Here is a 16,653-nt window from a genome sequence, read left to right on the forward strand (position 1 = left end):
TTAAAACACTCATTACCGAACATAAGCAATTAGCAAGTCAATTAAGAAAATGACAGAGACTGTGGGTCATGACATGTAACACAACCGCCTTCCTCTGGCATGACATGTATCTCCAGCCCGACCAACTCAGACAACCATTAACTAAAGGAATATGTAGCATATCATGTTGCAATCATGGATGACTGGTTTAGATGCATAGACATTCTAGCTGCATTCAGCATTCTAGCTGAAATGCTTAAGTTGTACAGTACTTACATAGAATCACATTAGTATATATTATCGCCACCAAAACCAAAGGGACCAATTAGTGTGGCACATTGGACAGCATAAGTAAAATGTATATGAAAAGATTTAGAACATTTTTGAAGTTGCCTTCTGACCAGGCATCAAAATTGGGACCTTCTAGCTGTGAAGCACGAGTGCTAACCGCTGGGTCACGGTGCTCAGTACAGTACGTTAAGTAAGTAAATGCTTTATTTGCTATTGTATAAGCGTACAATGAAATAGTTCCTCTCCATTTAAGAGAAGGATATTCTCTGAAACAGCATAGAAAGAGAGATGTTTCTTTCTTGTCAATGTCAATATCAATGTCAGCTTTATTTGTATAGCACATTTACAACACTAGGAGGCCTAAAGTGCTTCACATACAAGTTATTATACACGATATATAAATTACAGTACAAAACAACAAGAGAAACACACATAATAGAGTCATAATGCAGCTCAGCTTGAATTGAACGCCAATGCAAACAGATGTGTTTTAAGGGCAGTCTTAAAGGTTTCTATGGTTGGAGCAGCTCTGACGTTTAGGGGGAGACTGTTCCAGAGTTTGGGAGCAGCCACACTAAACGCTCGATCTCCTCGCGTCTCTAAACGGGATCTGGGCATGTTCAAAAACAGCTGGTTCGCAGACTTCACTGATCTGATTGGGGCCTAAACAGACAAAAGCTCAGAGAGATACGCTGGAGCAGATAAATGAAGATATCTAAACACAAGCATCAAGATCTTAAAGTCAATTCTATAGCTGACAGGCAGCCAATGGAGGGAGGCCAGCACAGGGGTGACATGCTCCCGATAAGCTTTCACTTTACTTAGAATTCTAAGCTGGAAGAAGCTGGCTTTTATCATAGAATTGATTTGTTTGTCAAAGTTGAAGGTGTTATCGGAAACTACCCCAAGGTTTCAGGCAGAGGCTCGAAGGTGAGGAGCCAAAGAGCCAGAGAGCCAAGAACCTCATGCGGGTTATTTGCAGATTTGCTGTTGTTAAAAACAATAACTTCTGTCTTTTTCTCGTTAAGACTTAGGAAGTTCTGGGGCCAACCAAGTTTTTACTTCTTGCAGACACTTTAAGAGGGATTCAATGGAGTTGGGTTTTACTGGAATTCATATCTAAACATCATCAGCAAAACAATGAAAAGTTGATGTTGTAGCCAATTTCTCAAGAACCTTAGACAAAAAAGGCAACTTAGAGATGGGCCTATAATTGGCGAGAACATTGGGATCAAAAGGCACGGTGGTGCAGCGGTTAGAGCTCGTGTTTCACATTTAAAAGGTCCGGGTTTAATTCCCACCTGGACAGGGCCTTTCTGTGTGGAGTTTGCATGTTCTCTCTGTCTGTGTAGGTTTCCCCAGCCACTAAAAACATGTACAAAAGATCTGGATGAATGAGAGTGTGTTAGAAAGTGTGAGTGTGTGACAACAGATGCAAAAGTGCTCATTTGCATCTGGAGTGGTGTGTTCATTAACATGCACTGCCCAAACCAAACAAACTCATAACTTAAAAAATAAACAGTCAGAAGGATGATTGCAGAGGGACAGCTGAACAATGGTGCAAAGATGCATAAACAATATATTTTTTTTATAATTACTACAATTGCAAAAACTAAGTAATATGTTGTGATAACTTAATAAACGTCCTGTTCTTGTGTATTTTATTTATCTATTTGGTTTATTTGATAGGGACATATATAAAAACACAGACAAACTGCAACATATGTCTGATGTATGTATCATAGTGCTTATAGCAGAAGCTAATTTGCAGCACTTGTCCCTTGATGAGGGTGTGTTGTTGACAGGACAGGAAAGTAGGCTGTGTGATCACAGACTTTACAGGTGTGCTCAGCACACTTTATAAGTCACTTGAGGGCATGAAATGTGGATTCACCACTCTGCAAACAGGTTAGACCTCATGACATTAGTTTGTGCCGATTAGGATTTGGATTAGGATACTAGTTACAGTTTTTAAAATCAAAATGTGACCACACAGTGATCTGCTAATTCAAGCAGAAGTATAGAATAGAAAATAATTTACTGTCTCTCATTCACACAAAAAAATGCAGAAATATTATTTTGAACTGTTGAACTGAAAAAATATATTTTTTGGAAGCAAACACAAAATGACAACAGACAATTTGAATGCTTATTTGAGCAAATATGGTATGATATTGTAATCTTTAATCTGAAGTTGTGATTATGCTACATAAGTTACCCATTGTGTAGTCAGAATGGAGCTATACTGCAGCCCTCTGGCCAAAGAGAAAAAATACAAGTGCAGTTAATGGTAAACGTGTTGATGATTATATAAAGGCAAAAGAGTTTAATTGAAGGCAACAATAGAAAAAGACCTGGGCAGACTGTCAAAAAGTAAAATCTTAAAGATGCAATCTACAGACTGTTTAGTGAAGTGTGACAATTATTATATTTTTTAAATTACAGTGTTATTCAGCTTTCACCTATTTCAAATAAATGTTTAAAAAAAAACATCATTCAGCGTTATTATAGACTTTGTGTTACCCCAAATATTATATTGCAATTTCCTTCACAACAAGATTTAGCTGTAATTATTCCTATCTTGCAAAACATAAACTAAAAGTATGCAAAAACATAAAATTATGAATATTCCAGTGGTATTGACCGTCTCATTTGGTAGTTATAGCCACTCCCTTCTTGATCCAGTCGCTACTGTTGAGCAGTGAGAGCATGTAGCGTGCTACATCACCTCTAGCCACTGCGCCGCCCACAGGGATTCCACTGCTGTCCGGGACATAGTAGCCCTCATGCGTCAAGATCTCCTGAGCTGAGAATGCAGATAGTAGAATTACTATAAAAACTTGAAAATATCCATGAGACCTGAGCACTTTACAAACGGACATGTGTTTAAAAGCATAGCATATGACAAATACACCCGTTGCTCTGCCTCACTGAATGAAACACTGTTGAAATGACTGTTCTGTATCACTTACTTGAGACAGGCAGGTTTTTCAGACCAGGTGGACGGACCACTGTCCAGTTGATGTCATTTGTCTTTTGCAGAAATTGCTCCATCTGGAACATGTTGGTGAGGACGCTCCGGATCATTGGTAGCAGCAGAAAGCGGATCATAAAAGGCGATTGAGCCCCAGAGTTGGCTAGTGTGAAGGTACAGCACACTTACATCAGGCTTTTGTTAGATTACAGTATTTCTTATAGAGATCTATACTTACGGTCAGTGTACCAAGATGTCATGGTGATGAGCCTGTTCACTTTGGCCTCTTGCATGGCACTCACCATAGCATGCATGGATAGTGTGTAACCTGTCACTGCAGAGAAAATGGAAGCAGGGAATCCAAGGCATGACATGACCGCATCCTGCTCTTTAAAATGGCCTTTCAGACTGTCTGCCGAAAAAATGTTGGCCTCAACTACCTAGGGGAAATGAAGGGGAAACACATTTCACGTCTAGCTTACTCATTATCTTTAATGAATCTTTTATTAAAATATATTAGTTTGAGATAAACTTTTAACACAGAAAGGATCACCTGAGTAGCCAAAATATTTACTCAAGTATATGAGTAATATCACTTTTTTTAAGGGGAAAAAAGAACCTACTATGCTTCAGTAGTGACATAAATAATGAGGAAATAAATAATTCTGAATAAAAAAGTACTGAGGATGACCATGACAAGCAAAAAAAAAAAGTTGTCAAAAGTACCTTGAGATTGTCATGTTGCACGGTGAGCTTTGATGGATTCCGGACCACAGCAGTCACAGAATGGCCCTGTTGCAGAGCTTGTTGGACTAATTGTTGTCCGGTCTGTCCCGTGGCTCCCAGCACAGTGAGCTTCATCCTCATTGGAAATCACCGCAGAACAGGCTGCAGCTCGGTCTGTGCGCACTCTCCTATGGCAGGGGGTTGGTTCCTGTTTTGTAAGTGTTATAAGATGTTTATTATAGTGCAACGAGGAGACACTGTTGTAAATTTGAGATAGTTCGATGACACATGCTAGGCGTACTTGAGATACACGTTTCAGCGTGAGGAGAACGTGCCGGCTCTATCAGTCTCTCAGTGCTAACAGCTAACTAAACCGCATTCTTAAAACAAAAAGCAAATGGTACAAGAGTATTGTAGTCTTAGCATATGAGGGTATTCAAGTTACAGTAGCTTAAATAAATGATTACCAACAAACCATTCACCTTCATTGCAAAAGCACCCCGCCCACTTACATGAGAGTGAGTCCTGAGCAGTGTTCAAGAGCGGCACTGTTCCAACTTGCCAAAACAAACCTAGCCATGTTTAGCCCCTACCCCCCTCCATGCATGGTGGTTTTTAATCGCTTTTTTCCCCTTCTTCTCTTTTTTTTTTTTTCCCTTAAAGTTAATAAATATTTTAATATCTAAACATTTTAGTGTTCGTTGCTTTTTTTTCTCAGCCAATGCAGCATTTGCAATATTGTGGTGCCAGAAGGTTTTGCAGAACATTTTGCAGATTATTTTATTTATTAGAGAATTATGACGTTTTAGATTAGTTATACCTTGCTAAATGACCAACCATCAGCAGGTAAATATACAAACTAACACTGCAAAACTACAGCTTACAAAAATGAATAGTCAAGGAGACAAGGACCCCCCTCACCCAAAGCTTGTCAACAAAACAAGTAAGTGAGGACACTCCTAGACATAATGTATTACTCAGACCCTAAGCCCCTAATCTATACCCAATTCTAACCCTAACCCTAAAACCACATCTTGACCCTCAAACAGTCCTTCAAAAATGTGAGAACCACCCAAAATGTCCTCACTTTACAAAAATGTCCTCACTGTTGGTTAAAAACTCAAACTGGTCCTCACAATGTACACGAACACACACACACACACACACACAAACACACACACACACATATACAATACTCTTCACCTGCCTTTACCTTTTGTGTACTTGCTGCCTACTGCTAAAGAGCAGTGTAGCGTCATCAACTCATTAGTGTAATCCACTTGTGGCTCCTGCGGTCACAGCCAAGGGTCTGAACCTGCACCTGCACAGACTGGTCACTGGACACTATACTGTACAGAGCTGTACCATGACGCCTTGCAATCATGCCCCAGTGTTGCTCTCTTCCACACAGAATTAGGTTCTTTAGATATGATCTTCAGGGACTTGCAGAGGATGCAACAGGGGAGAGGACTGCTGTTTTCGCAAGTGACAGCTGAGCAAGTTGGAAACTGGTGACTGTGGAACCATGTAAGTAACATTTTCTGCACTTCAGTATTTCAACTTCCACACTTATGTGTATTGCGTGGTATAGCATGCTTCATTGCAGACACTTAATTTTTGACTGAAGAGCAGTAATCCTTCTAGGATCCGTTCCGCCTTATTGGTCAGACAGGCTTACCTTAGGCCTATAGGTGCAATCAAACTGTTTTTGTTTGTTTGATTTTCTTGCCTGCTAGTTTACCTATCCTATAGTGCAACATTAACATCTAATGTAACCTTTCGTGGAATTCAAACTAAAACAGTCTTCTCCTTCAGGATTGAGGCCAATAATGAAGGTCAGGGGTGAATCAACAGATAAAAAGATTAAAAGGGCACATAACTGAACGTCCAGTAGCTTCTGCTCTTCTGTACCTGAGCCGCATTAAGGCGTGCTGTCAGCAGAAGTGGCCTGTTTTGGAGTTTTGGCATGTTTCTGAAGCCACAAATAAACAAACAGAGGACGTGACAAAATAGTTTGCAACTGTTAAATGGTGTTATTAGACAAATCTACAGTGCAGGTTATAGACATGTGGTCAGTGACAATGTGCAATTTTATACAGCATATCAAGGTTAATGGCTGTTTTTTCCTTTTTATATAGCGACAGAGATGGGATGTGGTGTCACCAAGTCTGGCCAGTTTCACAAACACTCAGGAAAAGGTAAGGATTCTCAAAATCTACCGTGGAATCAAAACACTTCTTTAACGTGTTGTATTTATTTCACTTCATCTGTATTTTCTCTATTTTGCCACACAGCTGTCACATGTAAGTCATCACTTCCACTTTTTATGGGATTACAAGGAAACTCTGTATACACTCTTATGTACTTTTATATTATTGATAACTATTGTGACTCTTTCAGCCATAAGAGCTGCCGTCCTGATACAACGATGGTATCGCCAGTACGTCGCTCGCACAGAAATGAGGCGAAGGTGCACTTGGAACATCTTCCAGTCCATCGAATATTCAGGGGAACAAGCCCAGATCAAGGTACAATCTATACCAGCCATAAAAGAGATATAACAATTACTTCATCGTTATATAAAAAAAACCTCTTTGCAGCTTTACAATTTCCTTGGTTACCTCATGGACAATTTCACGCCATCAAGCAGCGAACGTAAGTTGCTTGCCGACTGGCCTGTGCAAAATCGCATTTAGATATATACACAATGTTTCCTCTTTTCTGTTGTAGGTAATTTAATCTCCCACATCTTCAGAGATAATGAAGTCTGTCGAGATGCAGAATGGGAGAGGTATTTCTGTTACAAGAATATTGAGGTGCCAGAGATCTACTCAGGCCCGCACCTCTCCTTCCCTCTGACGGTCGAACAGGCAATCGGTTTAGTGGAGGCCTTCAGAAACAAAAAGGTACAGTCGCCACCCAGCACTTGCACATACTACGACACAGTGCTCATGTGCCTTTCTCCTAGTAGCAGCTGCACTCACGCTACGTCCTGCAGTTGCTTCTGGAGACATGGAGGCTGCTCCGTATGTTGCCCAATATTAACCGCATCGCAACTTGCCAAAGCAAAGAAATTACTGTTTGTGGTAAAAGAGAATCAACATATCCCACGTTTGCAACATTTCATATCATCATCACATCATTATTAAGTTATTTTATGTTGTTTGTGAAAGGTGATTTGCACGGTCAGTTGGAAGACCTCCTACTCATTTTCTATAAGGTTAGTCAGTATTGATTAGTGAGCCAGCTGTGAACATTCTTAATTTTCTGATCATTTTGCTAATATGTTGTTACAGAATGGCATGCCGTCCCTGGAGAAGCCCTATGTGTTTAATGGAGACTTTGTGGATCGTGGACATGACTCTATTGAGATCCTAATAATTTTGTTTTCATTCCTTCTGGTGTATCCCAGCGATGTCCATCTGAATCGCGGAAACCACGAGGACCACATTATTAATCTGAGGTACAACCAATCGTCTTCCTAATGTCAAGAATAAATCAAGAATAAGCATGTTATGTTTGTTTGCCTCTATTAAGGTATGGCTTCACTAAAGAGGTCTTGACCAAATATAAGGTAAACTTTAGTCTGCGTTTAGGCTAGTTAGACCTAGTTCTAGTGTTTATTAACCTATTACCCCCCGCCTGAACCGAGTGCATTTTGTACAGTTTGGCTTTGTCTACATCTAAAAGGTAAAAAAAAAAAAAGAGAAAGCATCAAAATAGCGATGAAAACGAGGATGGAAACGTAACAAAAACACAATAAAAAAGTGACAAAAAAAAGCAATGAAAAGCATAACAAAAAAAGAGATGTAAAAGAGCTGAAAATGCTCCAAAAATGTGCCAAAAAAACACGGCGACAACGTGACAAAAAAGTTATGATCACTTTTGAAAGTCTTAGTTTTCAAATGAGACGTTACTCTGTTGCTCTCCAGTCAAAGCTTTTAGATTTGGGTAAAGCCGAACTTGAGAAAATGCGCTCGGTTCAGGCGAGATGTTAATAGGGTTAAAGTGGCGTATTCTTTCTTTTACTGTAGTACGTGACATAAGGCCTGGATAGACTGGTTTTGATCAAATCTAGAGGCACATCACAGTTTAGCACTTAGGTTTAGTAACGAGAAACAACAAAATGTTAAGTGTACTGAAAGTAATGTTATGTCTCTTTTCAGATGCATGGCAAACGGATTCTGAAGCTGCTACAAAAGATTTTTAGCTGGTTACCACTAGCAACAGTAATTGATCAGAAAGTGTTGGTCTTGCACGGGGGAATCTCTGACAGCACAGACCTTGGTATTCTTGCAAGGGTGGACAGGCACAGTGTACGTCAGATGCACTATAATATAAATAGGATCAACCAACACGACAGGAATATCAATTGTCTTCTCTCCTTAGTATGTTTCAGCCTTGAGGCCTCCAAAGAGAAGACACACAAGTTCAGCGGGAATATCTGTGGACTCTGAGCTGGATGAAGAGTGGTCAGTCAATAAGATCCTGCAGCGGAGGGCGTCCATGACATTTCTTAAAGCTTTCGGGACACGCGACAACTTCCAGAATCGCTCGCTGCAGGACTTTTCGGACCGGATCAGAGTGAGGGTGGAGGATGAGCTGGAGATGTGCAGGAGGAGAGCGTTGACCTTGAGATCAGAGAACCAGAATCAGGGGGGCGAGACCCTGCAGGCCGCCTCCATAGACTCACTGAGCAGTGACAACTCTAAGGAGGAGTGGAAACAGGTGAAAATTGTCAACACCATCAACAACACAATAGTGTAAAAGACACGGGTGCTTTTTTATTGACATTGCTTGTGGCTTGTTATAGTTTCTCTCATTTGTGTTTATCAATTGAGAAAGACACAGAACAAGTTGGTCTGCTTGCTTCTATGCACTATCACACATTAGGCCACAGTAGCATTTTCTGTGTATTTGCACAATATGATTAACAAAATGAAAAAAGATTGGATCTCACATTGTTTTGACTGAATGACAGACAGTTAGCTAATAAGCAAAATTACTTTTTTTTTTTAATTTGCTGCTAATTGAAAAGGACTTTTGCAAAGGCACATATTAAAGCAGTACTAAGTAACTTGTTTACTTTAATTAATCCTTTTCGTAGTCTCTGTGGGGATAATACAAGTGCTAATGGGATGATTGGGGGTCTTTCCTCTCCCCCTGGTGTCTCTTGCCAGAAAACCACAATTGCAACTTCGTTCCCTACGGGTCGGAGGCGCAATACACACTAATGGAATCACAAAGAAGTAGCTAACAGGCTAAAAGCTAACTGCGGGCTAGCGCCACTTAAACAGTATTTACAGTCAAGTTTGAGTGAAAAAAATTATCTCCATTGTGCAAGTGATGTACCATATCCCTCTCTCCCTTTGTCTTTTCTGTAAGCGTAGTATTTACTCTCACAGGCAATTAATGAGTAAAAAAACGTAACATGCTACGACACCTGCAGCGGCACTTATGGCCTCTAGGGGCATGAGTTACTTAGACTGTGCAGTGCATTTTACATTCTAATGCTGAATTGCGGGCATACCCCACAGATTCTGGACCTGCTGTGGAGTGACCCCATGGTGACTGACGGCTGCATCCCGAATGAGGTGCGGGGCGGGGGCTGCTACTGGGGTCCTGACGTCACAGAGGACTTCCTGAACAGGCACAACCTACAGCTGCTGATCCGCTCCCACGAGTGTAAACAGGAGGGCTATGAGTTCTGCCACAACCGAAAGGTGAGAGAAAATCCTCAAATAATTTACCTGATATTTTGAATCAGCCACAACACAAATGACAATATAATCCTCAGAGGTGGGAAGAGTTGGTAAAATATTTACTCAAATAAGATTAACTTTATTTGATTGATGATTTTACTCAAGAAGACGTGAAAAGTTGTGAGCAAAATGAAGTAGTACCTTGGGAAAATGCTTCTTGAGTACTGACATAAATTATGAGAAACAAAACATGAAATAATATAAAAACCCTAGTATTTTCAAGGGAAATGCCAGAAAAATATACTAAAGAATTTTTTTCCTGAATAATAAAGTACATGAAATACAAACTACATTTTATGTCAACATGAAGCTTTTGCCACTTAAAGATTTACCCATTGTGGAACGAGTAAGAGCACAGATTATATTATATATTATCATATGGCTCAAGTAGAAGTAAAAAGTACCATATGATAAAACTACTCTAAGAGTTACAATTACTTTAAAAATGTCATTACATGCACTTGCCTCTTTTTACCTGCCCATAATCTTTATTAACTACTACAGACCTGTCTTCTGAAACCAATCAACACAATATAAACAAAAAGGTCTTAACTACTTTAATGGTTTCTTATTACTAGACTTTTCAAACAACTGTTATTTACGTTTTTAGTTTAATATTTTTCCCAAACTTTACTAATATTTTTTTATGTTTTGTTTTTGTAGGTTTTGACTTTGTTTTCTGCCTCGAATTATTACGATGTTGGAAGCAACAGAGGTGCCTATGTCAAGCTGGGCCCAGATCTTGTGCCTTATGTGGTTCAGTACCAGGCCAGCAGCATGACCAGAGAGCTCACAGTGAGACAGAGGTGTGTAGCTAGAATGTCTTCTCACTGAAAGAGCTTGTGTGGTTTACTTTCTTCTGCGTAAATGTTTTGTTTGCAGTGTGGGGCGAACAGAACGCTCGGCCCTCAAAGTCTTGCGGGAGCAACTGTTTGTGCACAAGTCTGACCTCATCAGTGCCTTCAGAACTCACGACACAGGGAATACAGGTGGGTTGTTGGTTTCAGCTTCAGTTGAACAGAAGTAACCCAATACTGTTATACTCCTTTGTCCCTGCATGCAATTGTTACCCTCTTATTTTTCCATGTGAAATGTGAACGCATGGCTTTGTGTTTTGTGTGAATGGTTTAAATGCCCAGTTAAAGTACAGTTAAGTGGAACAAAAGCCAAAACAGTTTCACAGAAACCACAGTTTTAACTCTTCTAAACCAACATTGATAAGACAACAATCCTTTTTGTTTTGTTTAGGTCTCATAAATCTCAGTGACTGGGCTGATGCAGTGGAGGGTGTGATGCACCTGGGCCTGCCTTGGAGGATGCTGCGCTCTCAGCTTGTCACATGCAAATCCAGTGATGGAATGATCAACTACATTGAGTGGTTCAATGAGCTTGCCATCAAAAGACCTCACACCGATGTAAGAAAATCTAACAGGAATACACTGTCAATAATAATATCTGTTTTGATCAGAAACAAAGGAAAACCTACTGTTTATTTCTTACAGCATATTGATGAAGGTTTGATAGAGACACTGTATCGCCACCGCTCCACTATAGAGACAATCTTCAGAATTGTAGATACAGACAACTCAGGTAAAGTTGTGTATCTACTCTTCCGTCATTTTATGCATCACCAGTTGTGACTGCACAAGTGTATGCAGAGGCGATGGTGTGTTAAGCTACCTGTCGTGTCAAAACAGGCTACAGTGTCCTGATTCCTGACTGTTAAGATGAGGATTAACCTAGTGATCTACTGCGCGCTCCATCCCCCACAGTAACAGGCCAAAAAGCCTTTATCCCGCACTCACCTCTCCGCTCTCTTTCTCTTCAGGCTTCATGACACTCGGGGACTTCCGGCAGACGTGGAAGCTATTGAGCATTTACCTGAAGATGGAGATTACGGATGATGCGATTTCTGACCTGGCTGTGACTATAGACAGTAATCATGATGGCTGCATCGACATTGAGGAATTTATGGAGGCCTTTCGACTCACAGATAAAAAGAGTCGCCTGGAGCGAGGCCGCAGTATGTTCATGGCCACGGCCACAGATCTGACCAAACTTGAAGGAGATCCCAACATTTGAAAAGAGTGAAAATCTCAGATTGACTGTGGAATTGCAGCCAGCACAAGCTGCTTCATGACGCACATAATACGTAGGAAGCTTGTGACCTATGCCCGCCTGGATCACACAGGATTTAGATCCAGAGAATTAAACAGCTGATGTTTTCTTTTACATATTCAACTGCAAGACAGTTTCTTTTATGAAAAGAGGTGGGTAGAGTAGCCAAAATATTTACTCAAGTAAGAGTAACGTTACTTTTAAATAATTTTACTCAAATAGAAGTAAAAAGTAGTGACCCAAAGAATACCTCAAGTAAAAGTAAATGTTACGTGAGTACTGTGAGTAACCGTTTGAGCAAAAACGTCTAATTTAATTTAAATGACGCCATAGATTGTGTGAAATAAAACATAAAATCATGTGGGGATGACATTTCAGTAAAGAAAATTCCAATGAAAATACAGAAAAACTAAACGCACGAGATAAACTGCCTCTCGTTTATAGATAAAAATAAATCATTTGCCAGTTGAAGATTTACTCACAGTGGAACAAGTAACAATTCTTTTCACTCTAGTAAGAGAACAGATACTTCATTATAATATAGGTACAATTATATAGGTACAATTTCTTTAAAAAATGTACTGTAATGTAACTGAGTACTACCCGCCTCTGTGTTTAGTTTTTCATGACTTCGGAAATTCTCACAATGGTTAATAATTATGGTTTTACTACTAGCTACGTCAATTTACGTGAAATTACAGAATGTTCACACACAGTGTATTGCAGTGACTGCAGATATTTCTTGTGCCTTAGAATTAGCCGAGTACAACTGTGTGCAATCAGCAGTGACTCACTTTTACTTTTAAAATTAGAAAATGTTTTTATTCCATTCTTTGAAGCATATATCTCCTGAAACCCATTGATTTAGTAAAGCACAAAAATGAGTATTAACTTAATAAATATAATATTTTTTCAAACATTCTTTGTCATAATCTGTAGATTATTGGCTACATTTTTGTAAGGCACCTGCTTTTCATACTTTTAACTAATTACATCCATTATAGAAAGCACCAGCAGGGGGCAGACACATCCAGCTATTCTAATGGCACTTTAGGCTGTCAAATGGAAAGATTCTGAGAAACTCCCATGTTGTGTTTTCCCTATTTCTTTACTTTTTGGAGCAAGGGAAAAATTAAGTTCAGAGGATTGCTTTCTTAGCTGAGCATCCACCACAACTAACCGAAATTCAAAGGGTTTTTCGATTCTTATCTCAGTAATCCTTTGTGATTGGCTTGGTCATTTTCTGAGATTAAATTATCTCTAAGCAAGTGTCTAAGACTTGTCATAGTTGACACAGTGCAACTGTAAGAAGAGTTTATATATAGTTTTTGATTACCAAGTCCAAGCACTCACTAGCTTTTGTTGGCTGAATAAGAAGCATGTTTCAGATAAATGAGGGGAAGTGTACAGTATTTGAGATGTCTGATTCATTTGCTTGGGGTTTCAGAACAGCTTGTAATTGAAAGAGGTCAACATGCTCCAGCCTGCCCTCACTGTGTGCACCGGCACCCCCCAGCCCTGAAAAATGGGACAAAGGGCCAGGCAGTTGGACCTACTTTTGAGGACACAAGGAAAGAGGGGCTATTGTTCACTGTCAACAGGTGGCCGTCTTACAGTTAAAGACCTACTGGAGCTTTTACTTTATGAAGATGTTGAGGGGGTTGAACTCTCTTTTCGAAATTGCTGTAAGGCCTCATAGACCTCAGTCTTTCTGTAAGTGGCATAACAGATAAGCGACAAATAATGATAAACAAGACAGCGGATAATGAACACAAATCTCACAAATTGCGTGTATCACTGGCGTCTATTAGACCCTGACATGATCATGCCAAGGGCAGGAACATACAGTATGATGATGTTCCGAGAATTTTCAGGGCCTCGGGTCTGACTCTGGCAAGTGCAGCTGAGACACGCACGCACACACACACACACACACACACGCACACGCACACACACACACACACACACACACATTTGTATACACATATACAAAAAAAATGAAGGGAACACTAAAATAACACGTCCTAGATATCAATTAGTGAAATGTTCCAGTTGAAAACCTTTATTCTTTATTCAACACATCAGAGGGCTTATACCATCCATACCATTTAAAGAATTCAGATACAGACTAATGGTATGGTAATGATAATACAAGGAAAGCCTTTGTGGTTTACACAGCAATACCAAAAAGGAAGGAACAGGAAAACCCAGAGGAATACCAGGGGCTTAGAGCTGAAGGCAGTGTTGCCCATGGTCTTTAGAGCAGTCTGGGCAGTGTGAGTGGCTACAGATCCCAGGAAATACAGTGGGAGGAAAAGTACACCGTGTGGAATTTCTTACATTTCTGCCTAAATTGGTCATATAATGTCATCTGATCTTTATTAAAATCACAAGAATGATTAAACTTTGTTTGGTTGAACTAATTCCACCCAAACAAGTACATTTTATTATATTTTTATTGGCCATAACATATAAACATTCACAGAGCATGGAGGTGGAAGTGAGTACACCGCCTGAATGTCGCTGAACTGCAGCAGTTTTGTGAAGAGGAATGGTCCAAGATTCATCCTGATCGTTGTGAGCGTCTAATCTGCAACTACAGAAAAGCAGTTATTGGGGCAAAAGAAGGGTCAGAGAACTGTTTAATACAGGGGTTCACTTACTTATTCCACACTGTTATGAATGTCTCAGGTTTTTCTGCAAAATATCTAGCTAAACTTGCTAATTAATTTTTCCCTTGATGATAATTGTCCAAGCCCTGTGGCAACAAAACAGCCCCACACCATGATTTTCCCTGCACCGTATACTTCACAGTGGGGATAGGGTTGCTATGTTGATGTGCTGTTGTCTTCCACACATGACATTGTGTGTTCCTCCCAAACTATTCAACTTTGTGGAGCAAACTAAAGTATATACCAAAGTAGATAGAAAAAACAGAGACATTCACAACAGCATGGAATAAGTAAGTGATCCCTTGTATTAAATACAGTGGTATGCAAATGACATGTACATTTTCATGATTTTCCTTTATAAATCATTGGTTGTCAGTTAAATATATCATATAGGAAACGTGAAATAAAGTTTATATGATTTATGGAAGGTGTGCAAGAATTATTTAAACAAAATTAGGCACGTGCATAACTGTAGGCACTCTTGTCATTTTGTTGATACCTTTATCTCCAATTATTAGAACTCAAAATTGGTTTGGTAACCTCAATGACCCTTGACAGGTGAATCCAATCATGAGAAAGGGTGTTTAAGGAACCAATTGTATGTGTTTCTCCTCTTTGCATCTTCTCTGAAGAGTGGCCTCAAAACAACTCTCAAATAACCTGATAACAATCATTGTTCAACATCATGGTTTAGTAGCCTGGCCCGAGCCAGACTGATCCCCCATGTTAAGAGATGAAGTCAGTCTGGCTTTTGCCAGTTTAGGGGAAGGATATAGAAAGCTGTCTTAGAGATTTAACCTCTCAGTTTCAACTGTGAGGAACATTGTGAGGAATTGGAAGACCAGAGGCACAGTTCTAGTTAAGGCCCAAAGTGGCAGACCTAGAAAAACCTCAGATAAGCAGAGGTGCAGAATGGTGAGAACAGTTACAGTCAACCCACAGACCAGCTCCAAAGACCTACAACATCATCTTGCTGTAGATGGTGTCACTGCATCGTTCCAACTATTCAGCGCACTTGTATGGACAAGTAATGCGGAAAAAGGCTTTTCTCTGCACATGCCACAAACGGTGTCGCTTGAAGTTTGCTAAAGCAAATTTGGACAAGCCAACTTCATTTTGGAATAAAGTTCTGTGGATTGATGAAGCTAAAATAGAGTTATTTGGCCAAACAAGGGTGGTTGGGGCTGGATCTTTCAATAAGACAACGACCCTAAACACTGCTCAAAATCTACTAAGGCATTCATGCAGAGGAACAAGTACAACGTTCTGGAATGGCCATCCCAGTCCCCAGACCTGAATATTATTGAACATTTGTGGTGTGATTTAAAGTGGGCTGTCCATGATTGGAAACCATCAAACCTGACTCAACTAGAGATGTTTTGTAAAGAAGAATGGTCCAAAATACCTTCCACCAGAATCCAGACTCTAATTGGAAGCTATAGAAAGCGTTTAGAGGCTGTTCAGCAAATGGAGGATGCACAAAATATTGAGTTTTTCTTATGTGGGGCCTAAATTTATGCACGTCCCTAATTTTGTTTCAATAATTCTTGCACACTTTCCATAAATCATATAAACTTTACTTCACTTCTCAAATATCACTGTTTGTCTCCTATATAATATATTTAACTGAAATTTATTATCCAGACAACCAATGATTTATAAAATAAGATCATGAAAATTTACAGGGGTGCCAAATCCTTTGTATATCGCTGTAGCTGGCTGATCCTTCTTTTGCAGCAATAACTGCTTTTCTGTAGTTGCAGTTTAGATGCTCACAACAATCAGGATGAATCTTGGACCATTCCTCTTTACAAAACTGCTGCAGTTCAGTGAGATTCAGGCGTTGTACTCGCTTATTCCTCCCTGCTCTGTGAATGTTTATATGTTTTGGCCAATAAAATCCAATAAAAATATGATACATGTAAATGTCTAGGTGGTATTAGTTCAAGCAGACACTGTTTAATCATTCCTGTGATTTTAATTTTATGACCAATTTAGGCAGAAATGTAAGAAATTCCACCATGTAGTCACCTTTTCCTCCCACTGTACATCAGACATCTAAGTCCAGAAAAGTGCAGTTCTTGGAACAGCAAAGATACTGCATAGAACCCTCAAGCTCTGCTTGGATTGA

At 39.7% G+C, this 16,653-nt stretch overlaps 2 protein-coding genes across 2 annotated transcripts; one reads left to right on the top strand and one right to left on the bottom strand.

The window, feature by feature from the left end:
• Window positions 1-2,828: 2,828 nt before the first annotated feature.
• LOC306980257 (flavin reductase (NADPH)-like) lies at window positions 2,829-4,193 on the bottom strand. Its single transcript, XM_079579567.1, has 4 exons — window positions 3,971-4,193; window positions 3,483-3,684; window positions 3,243-3,407; window positions 2,829-3,076 (listed from the first exon to the last, which is right to left on the bottom strand). Exons 1-4 carry the CDS (start codon window positions 4,109-4,111, stop codon window positions 2,919-2,921), a joined length of 666 nt encoding a protein of 221 aa, XP_079435693.1. The 5' UTR covers window positions 4,112-4,193; the 3' UTR covers window positions 2,829-2,918.
• Window positions 4,194-6,373: 2,180 nt separating this feature from the next.
• ppef2a (protein phosphatase with EF-hand domain 2a) lies at window positions 6,374-12,010 on the top strand. The gene is made up of 15 exons (XM_079579550.1): window positions 6,374-6,498; window positions 6,571-6,625; window positions 6,701-6,876; window positions 6,942-7,056; window positions 7,144-7,190; window positions 7,267-7,433; window positions 7,508-7,544; window positions 8,137-8,286; window positions 8,360-8,698; window positions 9,508-9,693; window positions 10,396-10,538; window positions 10,615-10,721; window positions 10,981-11,147; window positions 11,235-11,322; window positions 11,561-12,010. The coding sequence occupies exons 1-15, from the start codon at window positions 6,430-6,432 to the stop codon at window positions 11,812-11,814; spliced, it is 2,100 nt and encodes a 699-aa protein (XP_079435676.1). The 5' UTR covers window positions 6,374-6,429; the 3' UTR covers window positions 11,815-12,010.
• The last annotated feature ends 4,643 nt before the right edge of the window (window positions 12,011-16,653 follow it).

Source organism: Gobius niger (assembly GCF_951799975.1).
Source record: "Gobius niger genome assembly, chromosome: 1".
Taxonomy (NCBI): Eukaryota; Metazoa; Chordata; class Actinopteri; order Gobiiformes; family Gobiidae; genus Gobius; species Gobius niger.

What these genes read in the sequence shown, in the direction of transcription:
- LOC306980257 (XM_079579567.1), bottom strand. Translation starts at nt 4,111, where the DNA reads ATGAGGATGAAGCTCACTGTGCTGGGAGCCACGGGACAGACCGGACAA. An exon ending in TGCAACATGACAATCTCAAG is followed by an intron (nt 3,685 to 3,970) that starts GTACTTTTGACA and finishes CATTTCCCCTAG; the next exon opens with GTAGTTGAGGCCAACATTTT. An exon ending in GAAAAACCTGCCTGTCTCAA is followed by an intron (nt 3,077 to 3,242) that starts GTAAGTGATACA and finishes CTGCATTCTCAG; the next exon opens with CTCAGGAGATCTTGACGCAT.
- ppef2a (XM_079579550.1), top strand. Translation starts at nt 6,430, where the DNA reads ATGAGGCGAAGGTGCACTTGGAACATCTTCCAGTCCATCGAATATTCA. An exon ending in TCACGACACAGGGAATACAG is followed by an intron (nt 10,722 to 10,980) that starts GTGGGTTGTTGG and finishes TGTTTTGTTTAG; the next exon opens with GTCTCATAAATCTCAGTGAC. An exon ending in TGTAGATACAGACAACTCAG is followed by an intron (nt 11,323 to 11,560) that starts GTAAAGTTGTGT and finishes CTTTCTCTTCAG; the next exon opens with GCTTCATGACACTCGGGGAC.